Source organism: Grammomys surdaster, unplaced genomic scaffold, assembly GCF_004785775.1.
Source record: "Grammomys surdaster isolate TR1022 unplaced genomic scaffold, NIH_TR_1.0 126248, whole genome shotgun sequence".
Lineage (NCBI taxonomy): Eukaryota > Metazoa > Chordata > Mammalia > Rodentia > Muridae > Grammomys > Grammomys surdaster.
In genome coordinates this window covers 6028220-6043275 of record NW_021621048.1, presented here as the reverse complement: position 1 = coordinate 6043275, position 15056 = coordinate 6028220, and the positions used below count along the sequence as shown (strand labels likewise).

Genomic DNA, 15056 nt, shown 5'->3' with positions numbered 1-15056 from the left:
AAAAATGTGGTATATTTACACAATGGAGTATTACTCAGCTATTAAAAACAATGAATTCGAGAGGTTCCTAGGTAAATGGATGGAACTAGAAAATATCATACTGAGTGAAGTAACTCAATCACAAAAGAACATACATGGTATGCACTCACTGATTACTGGATATTAGCTCAGAAGTTTGAAATATCCAAGATTCAACTCACAGACCACATGAAGCTCATGAAGAAGGAAGACCAAGTCAGGGTGCTTTGGTCTTTCTTCGAAGGAGTAACAAAATACTCATGGGAGCAAATATGGAGACAAAGTGAGGGACAGAAACTGAAGGAGGGGCCATCTGGAGACCATTCCACCTGAGTATCCATCCCATGTGCAGTCACCAAATGTAGACGCTGATGTGGATTTCAGGAAGTGCATGCTGACAGGAGCCTGATATAGGTGTGTCCTTAGAGGTCTGCCAGAGTTTGACATATCCAGAGGCAGATGCTCACAGCTAACCATTGAACTGATTATAGGGTTTCCAATGGAGGAGTTAGAGTGAAGACGGAAGGAGCTGAAAGGGTTTGAGGCCCCATGAGGAGAGCAACAATACCAACCAACCAGAGCTCCCAGGGTCTAAACCACCAGCCTGGGAGCACTTAGGGAGGGATCCATGGCTCCAGCTGTATATGTAAGGGAGGATGGCCCTGTTGGACATAGGTGGGAGAGTAGATCCTTGGTCCCATGAAGGCTGGACGCCGTGTGTGTGGGAATTCGAGGGTGGGGATGTGGGAGGGGGGTAGGTAGGGGCACATCTGCAGAGAAGCAGGAGGAGGGGTGAATGGGGTAAGGGGATAGCATCTGAAATGTTAATAAAATATCCAATAAAAAAATGAAAAAAAAATAAAGAAAAAAAAAGTTCAATTGCAATCTTACATCTTTAGAATATCCCTCAGTCAATTTACCTGGCGTAATACAGTTGGAATCAAATCTGGCTTCTGTAGGAAGTGTTTCTCCCTTTTCTATTGCTTTTTTAATTTTGTCTTCTGCCTCCTTGGCTGACCTTAAAAGTCAAAGAGAAAAAGTATCTTACATTTTCTATAAAATAAACATTTTTACACAAACCATTATTTAGTAGCTTTTACAAATAAAACAAAGTTGTCAACTTTATGGTTCAGAATTTATATATATGTATATGTATGTATATACTTCTGTTTAGACAGAGTTTCTCTCTGTAGTCTTGGCTATTCTAGAACTAGATCTGTAGACTGGGTTGGTCTTGAACTCACGGACAATAGCCTATCTCTGTCTCCTCAGTGCTGGGATTAAAACTGTGCATCACCATGCCAGGGTAAATTTTTAAAAATAATTATAATAAAAATGAGTAAGTCCAGGAATTCCTTGCTTTTATTTACAGAATTGAGGTTTTTCTTTTTTAATGTGAAGACTATTGAAGCTGGACATTAAAACAGTAAAAAATCACATAAATCATTACAAACACTTACATAATCACTTACATAATTCTAACATAAATATATAGCTAATTTATTCCAGAAACAAGATCAAAAGCTTCAAGTGTCAATTATGTTTGCCATATTTAATTATATCATTTGATTATTTTAATATTTTATTAATCATCAATGATATGAGTATACAGAATATAACAAAAATAACTTTAGGTTTTAAAGATTACACTTTACAAGGGAGGTAATAATGAATAGCTATGTTTAGTCTAGCTGTAACATAGAAAAGATTACTAAGGAAAGGTAAGGAAAGACAATGCAAGCATCCTCTGAAAGACTAGACTCTGCAAAGATGATGACAACATGTATAAGCAGGCTGTAGATGTAACGAATGAAGACATAAGAAGGAGCACAAATCACTCTTAGACTTTGGGTGGGGCAGCTCATCACACAGTATGGCAGCAGAAAATTTAAAGGAAAACGCTGCTTGGGGAAGATTAATTCAGTTCTGAACATGGTTAGCCTTCTGGTATTTAGGCTATCCAAAAGGAGGCATTCAGCAAGCATTTCAATACAAAGGAACTAGGGAGTGAGAAAAACACCATAAAGATAAATTTGGGAGTCATTAGCACAGACACAGTAATCAAAGTCATTAGATGTGATCACTTAGGGATCAGGATATAGACTCAAAGATGTAGTTTTATTATTATTATTATCATCAGTATTTTTGAGACAGGGTTTCTCTGTGTAACAGCCCTAGTTATCTTGGAACTTCCTTTGTAGATCAGGCTGGCCACAAACTCATAGAGACCTACCTACCTTTGCCTCCAGAGTGCTGGTATTAAAAGCATGCTACATCAAACCTGGCTTTCAAGGAAGTTAATTTAATGATAACTTAAGAAGAAAGAAGCAGAGAAAGGAAATATGATAGAGTCAAACATGGCACAAGCAGAGCAAAGCCAAATGAAGGTCATGAAAAGAAATTCCAGAAAGAAAGAAGGATGAACACTGATACTGTGGGCAGAGGAAGCAATGCAGACTTATTCTTTGGAGTAGGACATAAGCCTGAGCTCTTGTAAGGAAATTTTAGTGGCACAGTATGGATAAAATCCAGAAGGCAGATTCAGAGCTAAGACATTAATGATTAAAAAGTATGAAGATGCTGGGGGACTTTCTAGGAAACATGGGACTCTTGGTGACAGTCTAACATTTACTATATGTTTGTGATAGTTAAAATGGAATAGTCCTCAATCCCTAGCCAGTATTCTTCTATACTTCTGATACTGAAAAGGTTATGAAGTTAAAAACAGATAGAGCTGCCAGGCTTTCCTGAAGTTAGGTTTCTGGAAATGAGTTGATTTTTGTTAGTTAGATGGCTCCATAAAACTTTGGGAAGGAAGTCTGATGATATTAATGTGACAGTTGAGGCTCTAGGGCTGCTGGGGGTGGGGGCTCAGCAATGGGAGAAGAATGACCAGAGGAGAGGCCAGCACTTAGTAACTCGCTGCTATGAAGCAATGAGTAGGGTATCTATTTTGTCTAATATAGAACTAGTAGACAAAGCTAAGATACACTGACACCTTCTGGTGGCTGAACTCTCTATATAGACCAGGCTAACCTTGAACTCATGGAGATCTGTCTCACAAATATTGGAATAAAGGCACTGCACCATCAGAATCTTAACATGAATTTTTATGCTAGTGATTCCCTAAAACTAGTTTAATAAATACTATGGCAGTCTAGTATAAATATTTTTTTGAACATGGAGATTCTAATTAAGTCAACTCTTTAAGTAGTCCTTAGAAATCTAAATTTTCGATTTAAGAAAAACATCTTGGGCTGGAGAGATGGCTCAGCAGTTAAGAACACTCACTGACTACTCTTCCAGAGGTTCTGAGTTCAATTCCCAGAAACCATATGGGGGCTCACAACCATCTATAATGGGATCTGATGCCCTTTACTTATGTGTCTGAAGAGATCAACAGTGTACTCATATACATAAAATAAATAAATCTTTTTAAAAGAGTGCCTTTGAATTTAAGGGTCTCAGTATTTTCAGCATTTTGGGACTGTTTTCCTTTTAATAGTTAAATCAATACTCTTCACCGTCTTTTCCTTGGTCTCACTGGGAGTTCTCCCTAAGGCACTGCCCCAACTTTTCTGACAACTCCCACATTTGATGCATAAACAGTTCTGTTATTCCTTATCCTGCCCTATGTTTAGAGGGTCTTTCATTATGCTAATGACTCACCAAACACAAGTTTATAGTTCAGTCTCACTGTTGTTTAGATATGGCCTACACATGCAGAATTTTGATTTTAAGGCTCTTTTTATCTCTAACCCTTTTACTTCGACACAGTGGTAATGATGATGCCAAGTTCCTAATTGAACTTTCTTCCAATAGTCCATCAATTACTTCTAATCTCATTTGCCTTACTGCCCAATTAGGGCCCATATTTACTCAAAATCATCATCTAGACTAAGAGCTGGTCATTCAATGAGGTTTATTGAATGGTTGTCATTAGACGAACCTCTTGGTCTACTCTGCAGTACTACATCAAGGTAGATCACCAAGACCTCTACTTTTCAGATTATCACATCGAGGTTGGAAACTTGTGACTGAGAACAGTGACTTTATACGAAATCCAACACGAACTTGAGATACGATGAGTCATCAAAATTACTGGTTATTACTTGACTAGTCAAAAGCGATATTAAGTAATATAGCAATTACTTTGAGGATTTAAATAGAAAACAAATATAAACAGAAGATGCACTGTATTTTGTCAACTGTTTTACATGATTACCTAAAACGCCTCCCACGTTGCTGGTTCATTTTTGCTCGAGGAGCCACACCGTCAACAGCCATAAAGAACACTTTCCTAGGTTTAATAATTCGAAACAACACCTCCAAGTAGTGAAAAATATCAGTAAAGATTTTATCATCTGAAATTCTGAAGTGAACATCATCATCATTAGGATGGGAACATTGATGTATAATTCCATTCATATCCAGGTACAGGTTATCAAATTCTGGAATCTAAAAAGCAAAAACAATATGTTCCAGATTATTAATTATTGTAACTATTTTCATGCCTAAGAAAAGTGATTCTTCCATAGTTCAAAACAGAAATCAAGTCAAACCAAACCAAGCCAGGATGTAATGTATTCTGATTATATAAAAACTCCAGGGGTCCTCTTTCAGAGATCCAAGTTTGAATCCTAGCACTTAGATGAGGCTGTGCACAACCATCTACATCTCCAGCCCGCAGGGACTCAGTGCTCTCTTCTGGCCTCCTCAGGTACCACATGCATTTGTACAAATGTGCAGACACATAAACATACACATAGAATTAAAAATAAACCTTAAAAAACTTAAATAATTACAGTTGAATAAAGCAGGTAAAGGAAAGCAAATAGAAGGAACTAGTAATAGAGACAAGTTATGTAGTGGCCTCATCAAATTTACTATGAGGAAATTATTTATTTAAATTAAGGAAAATACCAAGTCTTTACATCAAAAAACTTAATAAAAGAGTATTAAAAAATTTTACAAGAGATTTAATTTTACATTTAGTTCACTCAATCAGAGCCATTTACTTGGTAAGATTAGTTTTTAAAAGCTTAGATTATGAAGCTGGGCAGTGATGGTGCATGCTTCAGATCCCAGCACTCAAAGGAAGAGGCAGGCAGATCTCTTTTGAGTTGGAGGCCAGCCTGGTCTACAGAGAGTTCCAGGATAGCCAGAGCTACACAGGGAAACTTTGTCTAGAAAAACAAACAAACAAACAAACAGACAGACAAACAAACAAACAAACAGCAAACGGTCAGGTTATCTGTAAATGGAGGCAGAAGAGATGACCTGATAACATTAGAAAGTCAGACTCTTGATGTCACTGTGGGGCTTGGTAGTATTGGGGTCCAGGAGTTGCCTCATAGACCACAGGAACACTGATCTCAGTCAGACAGCTCAGACAGGGATAGTTTATTGAGTATTCCCCCAGGATTGATGGATCAGGGCTGCAGGACAGACTTGGGAGCTGACTGCAGTGCTCAGTTAGAATTCTATAGATCTTTTAAGCTTGAGGTCCACAAATATCTGGGCCAAGTTATTTCACCAATCAGGATTTATGGATAAAGGATTTCTTTAGGCACATGTCTTTGTTGTCCATTTATCCTGCTCCCATTGGCTGGGGTATTCAACTGTGGCAGGGCACTTGCCTTGCCTAACGTTTATGTCTTAATTTGCTAATCAGGATGTCAGTTCCTAGGAGGTCTAGAAAACTTAAAACTTTACTCGACCCTTACTCAAAATGGAAGTCTTATTCTAAATAGGTGCAGGTGTCTCTCTTATGCTGGGGTCCATCCTAGAGGAAGCTTATAAAAGTAAAAACCATAAAAGCTTATACAGAGGTGCAGGAAGTACTACCTGGTAGTTAGTTCAGTTGTGGGTAAGTATACAAAGCAGTTCTAACTTATTCTATTGTGATTCTTTCCCAAGAATACAGACAATAACAGAATATGCAACCAACTTGGGCATGAAAAAGTTTCTTAGTAACAGTTGTAATAACAACATAAGTTTCCTTATAACATTAGTAACAACACAAGGTAGCAGGCTAGATATGTAACAGTTACCTAGGCCTTAACAGCAGGGGTAGGTGACAGCCTGTGCTATCTACTTTTAAGATCTTCATGAACTTTGGTTTTCATTTATTTTTGTTTTAAGTAAGTAATGGGAACACTATTGACACAAATGTACAATAACACAAAGCTAAATGGCTGTAACTAGCCAGTTCTATCTAGTATAATCAAAGAATTTTTGCCTAGCCTCTTTTATATATTAATTAAAGAAAATTAACTTGAATTTATTTAGTAAAAACCTGCAGGTAACAATATATTTGCTTGTTATTGAAAAATGACATGCCTTGTGAGGTTTGAGGGTAGCAAGTTTTAAATCGTTAAACACTGCCAAACATTTATCTAAAACTTCTACTTTATAGCATTAAATAAGTACCCATATAAGCTTTTGGGACTGTCTCCGAGACAACAAATACTTCAGGATAATACAAGTTACATTTACATCTGGCACTCAATGTGGTTAGAAGAAAAAGACGTGATTGGAGAAGAACAAAGCCCACCAACATTGCAGAAAGCAGAGAACATCTGACAGAAATGTCATAGAGGACAGGAGACATCTAACAGAAAGCAGTGGGGGCAGAAATTCACCCAATAGAGCATCAGTTCTTTATGATCTGCCAAGCCAGAGAGATTCTGGAAACTCCAAGATGGGGGTCTCCAGCCAAGAACAAGGGATGGTGTAGGAGTCTCTGTGACAGTGAATCACAGTAAGTCACCCCAAAAGACAGTTTTAGTTACATAGACAGCCTCCTCAGGACCTGGGTGCTGGGAACTGAATGCCAGTCTTCTGAAAGAACAGGGGGCATTTTTTTACTACACAGTCCTCTAGTCCCAGAGGTTTAGCTATTTTAATAGCATTGTGCTAGGTCAAAGAGCTATACAGCTCTAACGATTTATGATTTAGTTGTATGATTTTTGTAAAGAAGACAGGTCAAGAATATGTGTTTACCTTCTTTCCTTTCTGGACATCCACCCTATGGGAAGTCTCAGACAAGCACAATTTTCTACTAAGGAGTGATTAGGCTTGTATTAGTGGATTTTAAAAAAGGAAGGAAGGCTTTCTACACATTAGACAACAGCTATCCCCAGGGCTTCATGCATATTAGTCAAGTGCTATGCCAGGAACTACACCTTGACCACAACTGCTATCTCCTCCCTTCTCAGTGTGGTGCTACTGGCTCTAAAACCAAACCAGAAGCTCATCCACAATGAAATGGAATGTAATTGTCAGCAGGATAGGCCACAAATGTGGCCTCTGTCAGCAGTGTAGCCTGAAGAGTTCTCAGAATCTTGGGGACATCTGGGTCTTTGCTGTCCACCATAGAACAGAATTTCCTGATGAGTGAGACTGAAGCAAAGTTAAAATTATTTTATCAGCCAGAAAGACAAAAGGTACTGTGGACATCCTGAGAAGAATGTCTGCAGAGCAACATGTGTGACTGGAGGCTTGATGGAGGTTGGTCTGGTGCTACTATGTATTCTAATGCTAAATACTAGCCCCTAAGATCTGGTTGCAGTCCAGAATAAGCACTTTCTCATGTACACCAAATGATGTTGTGTAAACTTTGCTCGGTTTTATTCTCTAACTGGTGAAATAAAAGTGGCTGACAGCCAATTACTAGGGAGAAAAGAGGTAGATGGGCTTTGGTTCTCTAGCTGGGGTCATAGGTGAGGGGGAGAGAGGGGGAAGAGAAGACGAGAGGGAGGGGAAGGGAGAGAGAGAGAGGAAGGAAGGAAAGAAAGGAGGGAGGGAGAAACGACAGAGAGAGCAGGTTTCCATTAGCTGGGATAGACTAGAAGCATGTGACTAAGGGCAGTACTCCCTGAGGACAGACTGATGGAGCATAAACAGGCAAAATTCAAACAGTAAGTAATTTGGGGAACACAGCTGAGAAATAGCCAGTCTAGCATAGAAAAATATTTTAGGGATTGTGATAGCTATTCCTGGTTGTCAACTTGACTACATCTGGAATGAGCTACAATCCAGAAATGGAGGGCACGCACACCTGTGATCCAGATCTTGAGGTTGGAAGACACTAGTTTCTGACCTGGATCTTGACATGGAGATCTTGAGGCATAGTGGCCATGAAAAGCTTAGGTCCAGGCAAAGTAGTATACACCTTTAGTTCCAGGAGACTGAGGTAAGCAGGTTACTAAATTCAAGGTCAGCCTGGAACAAAGTAAATTCCAGATCTAGGAGTGGGTGCACACCTTTAATCTGGGCCACACCTTCTGCTGGAGGCCTACCTACATAAGGACATTGGAAGGAGGAAGATTCTGTTGGAACCTACTTCTACAGAAGACCAGCTTAAACAACTAGCCTTACAACTAGGTGTTCTTGTCCATGCTTCCTGTCTCTTGTCTCCCTGTCTGTCTGATCTTTTGGCCCTGGTAAAAACATAAATCATTTGGCCTATAAAATGCCTCATGCCTGACAACCTAAGATGGATTCATGGAACTCACAGTAGAAGCACAAAACCTGACCCCTGAGGATTGTTCTCTAACCTTTCCAATATGCACCATGACATGCTCCCACATTCCCACACGTGTATCATTCATAATAAATACACAGTAATAAAAAGTTGTTTCCCCTCCAGCAGTTTTGGGACATTAAACTCTGCAGCCACAATCCCAGCCTCTGCCCCTCTCTCCCCCTTTTCTGTGGTACTGGAGAATTAAACCTTAGAATGTCATGTGGGTTAGGCAAGTATTCTACCACTGAGCTAGCTATATCCCCACTGCTGTTTTGTAAAGTTTTTACTGTGAAATAGTTTCTCTGAGTTACTCAGACTGTTCTTGAACTCATTCTGCAAACCAGCCTCTAGAGTAGTTAGGACGCCAGGTCTAGGTCTTGGGGTGGGGGAACACATATGATATGACACTCAAGTCTTTGTTTTTTGGGTGTGGGGCAGGGGCAGTGTTTCTCTGTATAACCCTGACACTTGCTCTGTAGACCAGGCTAGCCTTGAACTCATTGATCCATACGCCACCACTGCCTGGCTCAGTCTTTGCTTTTATTGAGATAAAGTCTTACTTTGTAGTTCATGCTAGCTCTGAAATGGCCATCTTCTGCCTCAGCTGCCCTAGTGCTAAGATTACACATGTGTATCACCACAGCTGGGTGGGGGACGTAGCTTGTATTCAGGGCTGGAGAGATGGCTCAATGGTTAAGAGAACTTTTTACTCTTGCAGAGGACCTAAGTTTGGTTCCCAGCACCAACATGGTGATCCACAAATCAACTGTGACTCCAGTCCCAAGGATCCACGACTCTCTTCTGATCTCTAGGGGCACCAGGCATACAGGTGGTATACAGGTAACACAGTCATATACATAAAAATGAAAGAATCGAGCCAGGCGGTGGTGGCGCACGCCTTTCATCCCAGCACTTGGGAGCAGAGGCAGGCGGATTTCTGCGTTCAGGGCCAGTCTAGTCTACAGAGTGAGTTCCAGGACAGCCAGGGCTACACAGAGAAACCCTGTCTCGAAAAAACAAAAAAAGAAGCTGAAAATAAGAACAAATAAAGGTATGTCATTTGGCCTCAATACTTTTTAATATTTTTTTGTTGTTTTCTTATATGAACTGACATTTCTTGCACTTTAGAATGAGGAGGCGTCAGAAAAGCTTCAATTTGACAAGCTCTTTCTTTTGCAGAATGTTTTAAAAAATGGTAGTGTATTTTTAAAGATCCCTTGACTCTAATTCTTTCTTTCTCTCTTTCTTTCTTTCTTTTTGGTTTTTCGAGACAGGATTTCTCTTTCTCTGTATAGCCCTGGCTGTTCTGGAACTCACTCTGTAAACCAGGCTGGCCTCAAACTCAGAAATCCGCCTGTCTCTGCTTCCCAAGTGCTGGGATTAAAGGTGTGGGCCACCACCGCCCAGCTAATTCTTCCTTTCAACCGGATAATTTTCTTCTATGTTTCTAGTATCCCTTCCATGATAACATTTATTTTATTCTCAGCCACCTCTCCTTAGGGCATACTGTGCCGCATAATGGTCCCTTGGTAGGCCAGCTTTGAATGTACAGGTGAGATACTGCTTTTTCTTCTGACAGATCCTTCATTCAGTTAGTCTTTAAAAAATTAACACCCCCCCCCACCTAGTTTTAGGTACTGTTATCTAATTGGCTAGTACAGTCCTTATTGAAACTTACAGGGTATTCTGGAGTTCTGTTCACAAGTTCATCACTGTCTCTTGGTAGTTTGCCCTGTTAGTAGTATTTTGACTCAGTAACATGGGGATACTGTATCACATGAATTGTTGTAATTGTTTTATAGACTTTATCTAGTTTCTCTTTCTATTTTCATGTGATGACTCAAAGGATGAGTAATTGTGCTGATACCATCCACATTCTCCTCCCAAAACATATAGCTCCCCATCCTCTCCCTCTAGGTACACTCCTGTTCACCCTGGCACCCACAGGAAACTGTTCTTCATTTAGTTTTGTTGTTTGTTTTTTTTAGGCAGGGCATCTCAGTGAACCTGAAGCTCACTAATCAGTTGGACTAGTTGACCTGTGAGCCCTCAGGCTCTGCCTGTCCCTGTGCTCTAGTGCTGGCTACAGGTGCTCTATGCTACTCCTGGCTTTTATGTGGGTACTTGGGTCCTCCCCTCCTAGTCTCCCTCTTTTGGTCTTCTGTTAAATAAAATATTTGTGAAAGCCCTAACTTTGATACATCAAGTTTCTATTTATGTATTTATTTATTTTTATGTATAGGTGTTTTGCCTGGTCTGTGTACCATGCTGTGGAACTTGATTTACAAACAGTTGTGGATGTTAGAAACCCAGGTTCTCATAACTGGGGCTCTTAACCACAGAGCCATCTCTCTATCCTCTGTGTGTGTGTGTGTGTGTGTGTGTACATCTGTCTGTCTATTTACCTACCTCTGCCGGGATTGAAGGTGTAGGACACCATGCTCCACTGATGCAACAAGTTTTAAAGTTTACTTTCAGTGTAATTTTAAAGCAATATTTACTTTCAATTTTTCAATCTAGTGTAAAACTTTCACAAAATCTATCTTGCTTTCCGAGTCGCAATGTTGCTTTAAAAGATTGTTTGTTTTTGCAACAATCCAAGATATTTTAACCAAATAAATGTCTGTGACCAAAGAGCACAGAATGAAAATGTTATTGAACACATTAGATGCTATAAAATATTTATTGGATCAAAGATCTTGAAAAAGGCCGGGCAGTGGTGGCGCATGCCTTTAATACCAGCACTTGGGAGGCAGAGACAGGCGGATTTCTGAGTTCAAGGCCAGCCTGGTCTACAGAGTGAGTCCCAGGACAGCCAGAACTACACAGAGAAACCCTGTCAAAAAAAAAAAAAAAAAAAGATCTTGAAAAAGAAAAACAATGTCTCCATTTTCATTTTTCTCCCTGAAAAAATACCATCTAAATTTAACTCCACCAAATAAATACCATCTAAACTTAACTAAGTAGAAGACAAGTCAGCATTTTAGAACTTTTTATAAGACTTCTTTTATATGCCAACTATCATATCAAAACTTAATAGCAAAAGAATTATAGATATCTTAAAAAAAACCCATATAGTTGACAAATCCCAGTATTAATACAGCACTACTTATCACAAGTAATTTAATTAGCTATACAAATTTCAAAAACGCGGCTTTTTTTTTTCTGTAAACCAAAGTCATTATCAAAGTCATTCAATGTGACACACTAAATTATCATTCAAAGTCTAGTTTACCTATTAGAACATTTGGTTTCTCTCCTCCGTCATTCAAACATGCAAATATATTCTAGTATATAAACATACAAATACACACTTTAAGAACTCACATAAAGGCTGCTGTGGAGTCATTATACACTAAGTATTAGTAATAATGTTTTGAGGTCTTCCTGTCATATCAAAGCCTTTAAGCATCATCCTCCCCATCCCTGCGCTCCATCTAAACGTTTGTTCGTTTAGACAATAGGGGGTCGGTACTGTTTGGGGGCTAACAGGAGCATGAAAAAGTATCAAAAATCTAAGACACGAGCTAGCTACAGCAACCGGTCCAGGCGTCGAGGTTAAATGCAGCTCTTCAAAGCTGGAGTACTCCGCGATTCCACCACAGGGACGTTATTGCTTGTATACCTTCTGTTGCTTTGCTAGGGATGAGGGACCCCAGACGTCCCACACAGCTTCGCAGCCTAAAGCGAAGCGCCAGGTCCAGTTCCCAGGAGGACAGAAAGGACTCATTAAAAGCCTTCCTACTAAGGGCTCCTTTGGAAGTCCTGGAGTGCTCTCCCAAGGGGGCGCAGATCTGCGGCAAGCCACTCTGACCTGACCTGCCTCTACCCGGTGCGGCTCACCTGGAGGCCGCCAAGGCTAGGTTCCCCCTTCTCTTCCTCCCGTCCGGCCGCTGACCAGCACCACAGGCAGCTGGAAGGCCGGGGTCCCACAGCGCAGAGAGGCCCGCGGGCCCGCTTTTTGCGCCGCGGCCTGAGCTCACCCACCTGATGCTCCTTCACCACTTCACTGAGGCAGGGGTACCGCTCCGAGATCCATCGGTAAAACTTGGGGACTCCCATTTTGACCGTCGACACTAATTCCAGCCGGTGCAGAAACGAAACCAAACGCCCCGCCCGGGCCTCCGCCGCCGCCTCCGGCCGTCGCTCGGAGGATGACAACACAAGGTCCGCCAGACCATAGAGCAAACCGTGGGCCTAGAGGGGCAGGACGGCGCGGGTGGGCGGTGGGTCCTGTCTATCCCGCTGCCTCTCTACTCTTCCATACTCGGTGGTGACACCGCAAGAGGCATGATCTGTGCATTAGGTGAGCTCAGGTTTACGATGCCAATTGATTGAGGTGTGGATTTGCAGATGGTAATGAGAACGTTTAAGGGACAGTTGGTTAGATTTAGGTTAACTTGAGACATGGCAGAGTCGTTGGGAAGGGAAACCTCAACTGAGAAAAATGCTGCTTCCAGATTGGCCTGTGGGAATGTTTTGATTAATGATCAATGCGGGAGGGCCCATCTGATTGTGTGCTGCTGCCACCCCTGGGCCGGTGGTCTTATGGTATGTGAGAAAGGCGGAGTGAACAAGCCAGAAAGCAATGGTCCTCCATAGCTTCTTCGATTTCTCCTTCAAGTTCCTTTGATGGTGGGCTGTGATGTGGAAGTGTAAGCTAAATAAACCTTCTCCTTCCTAAGTTTTTTTAGGTCTTAAGTGTTTATAACAGCAATAGAAACCTTAAGTAAGACAGGTATTGGACACTGCATTTATACTGAGGTTTGCCCCCTCCTGGGATCGTTAAAATCACTATTTTTCAACACGGACTTGAAAAGCTCTAGTTAGTTTGTGAGGGGAATAATTCTCTGAGTAATATAAACCTATAAAAGAGGTTTTGTTTTTTGTTTCTAGCTTTTAAGAGTTTTAGTTTTCCTCTTTCTTTTATTATTTTATTTACATTCCAGATTTTGACCCCCTTCCCGCAGTTCTTCACCCCTCCTCCTCCTTCCCAATTCTGAGAGGATGCTTCTACACCCGCCCCCACCTCACATTTTGGCTGTTATCCCCATTGAGTCCTGATAGCCTCTCACATCCCGTATCTCTGTGACTTTCTAGAGGTTCCCTTTGCCCCTAACCTCCACTGCTGCATATTTTGATCCATTTTCTCGGCCCTCTGGGCATCTCTCCTGTCTCTCCCCATACCTGATCCTGCCCCTCCTTTTTCTCTTCCCTTCACTTCTCTGACCCAGTTTCCGTCCTCTGCCTCCCATGATTATTGTTCCCCTTCGAAGTGGGTTTTAGGTGTCCACACCTGGGCCTTCCTTCTTGTTAGGCTTCCTACGGCCTGTGAGTTGTATTATGGGAGAGAGCAATCTCCCACCACTTCAAGACTCTGGGTTACTCCCCTCACCCACAATTTTTGATACTCTGTTTCAAAACGAAGAAACCAACAAAATTCAAAAAGCCTGTTGTGGTCACCTAGGAGGCATTGGAGGATAAGAAGTTAAAGGTGATTCTCAGGTACATAGCAAGTTTAGGGATATCCCTGGTGATATGAAAGGCCATCTCAACTCCAAAACTCATAAATCTGTGTGGCATGAAAGTTTGAATCTCAGCACTTGAAGGATGGAGGCAGGAAGATCAGGAGTTCAAGGTCATCCTCACTTACATAAGTTCCAGACTCATCTGCCCTACATGAGAACCTGCCTCAACCAAACAGGACAAAAACTATTATGAACATTTCTGTTCCTGTTTTTATTATTATGTGACTTTCCTGACAGTAAGTACTTCAGACGTTATTGGATTCTTTCCTTTGGCATTGCTTGTCTTCCATGGTTAGCACTTGGACAATGTTCATCTTTAGTAAAGAGATCTCTCCATATAGGTGGCTTCAGTCTCCATGCAAAGACCGAAGAGAAGACTCATTATAGAGAGAAGATGCGTTCACATGCACTTTCTCCTCTTAATAGCTACAAACTCACACAAAATACTGCTTTATTTATTTTATTTTATTTTATTTTTTGGAGACAGGGTATCTATGTATGGTTGGCTATCCTGAAACTCTATGTAGACCAGGCTAGTCTTGAACTCACAGAGATTCACCTGCCTCTGACTCCCAAGTACTGAGATGGAAGGTGTGCACCACTACACCCAGCTTTCTTTTTTTTAAATTTCATTTTATTTATTTTTTATTTATTCACATTACATCCCGACTGACTCCCTCCTGGTCACCCCTCCTGCAATTCTTCCCCTATCCTCCCTCTCCTTCTCCCCCTACCCTGACACTTCAAGTTCTCTCCTCTCCCACTGAGTCCAGACAAGGTAGCCCAGCTAGAATATATCCCATTTACAGGCAACCCAGTTTTTTTCTTAAAGTGTTTCCCAATCTCATTGTCTTTATACAGGTTAGATTTATAAAAATATTTTGCATAGGAAATGAAAATCAGGTTGAAAAATTATAAAGCATTGACGTTGACCTGCTGTGAAAAGACACCATGACCAAGGCAACTCTTAAAAGGACATT

The 15056-nt window shown here is 40.9% G+C and overlaps 1 protein-coding gene across 1 annotated transcript in view; it reads right to left on the bottom strand.

The window, feature by feature from the left end:
* The window catches only part of Xrn1 (5'-3' exoribonuclease 1), a 91783-nt gene extending 79101 nt beyond the window's left edge, over positions 1–12682 (bottom strand). The window contains exons 1-3 of the mRNA XM_028758974.1: positions 12536–12682; positions 4244–4476; positions 939–1036 (exon numbers count right to left, since the gene is read on the bottom strand). Coding sequence (XP_028614807.1) covers positions 939–1036; positions 4244–4476; positions 12536–12610 — 406 coding nt within the window. The 5' untranslated portion in view covers positions 12611–12682. The remainder of the gene's footprint in view (positions 1–938; positions 1037–4243; positions 4477–12535) is intronic.
* Between the last annotated feature and the right edge of the window lie 2374 nt (positions 12683–15056).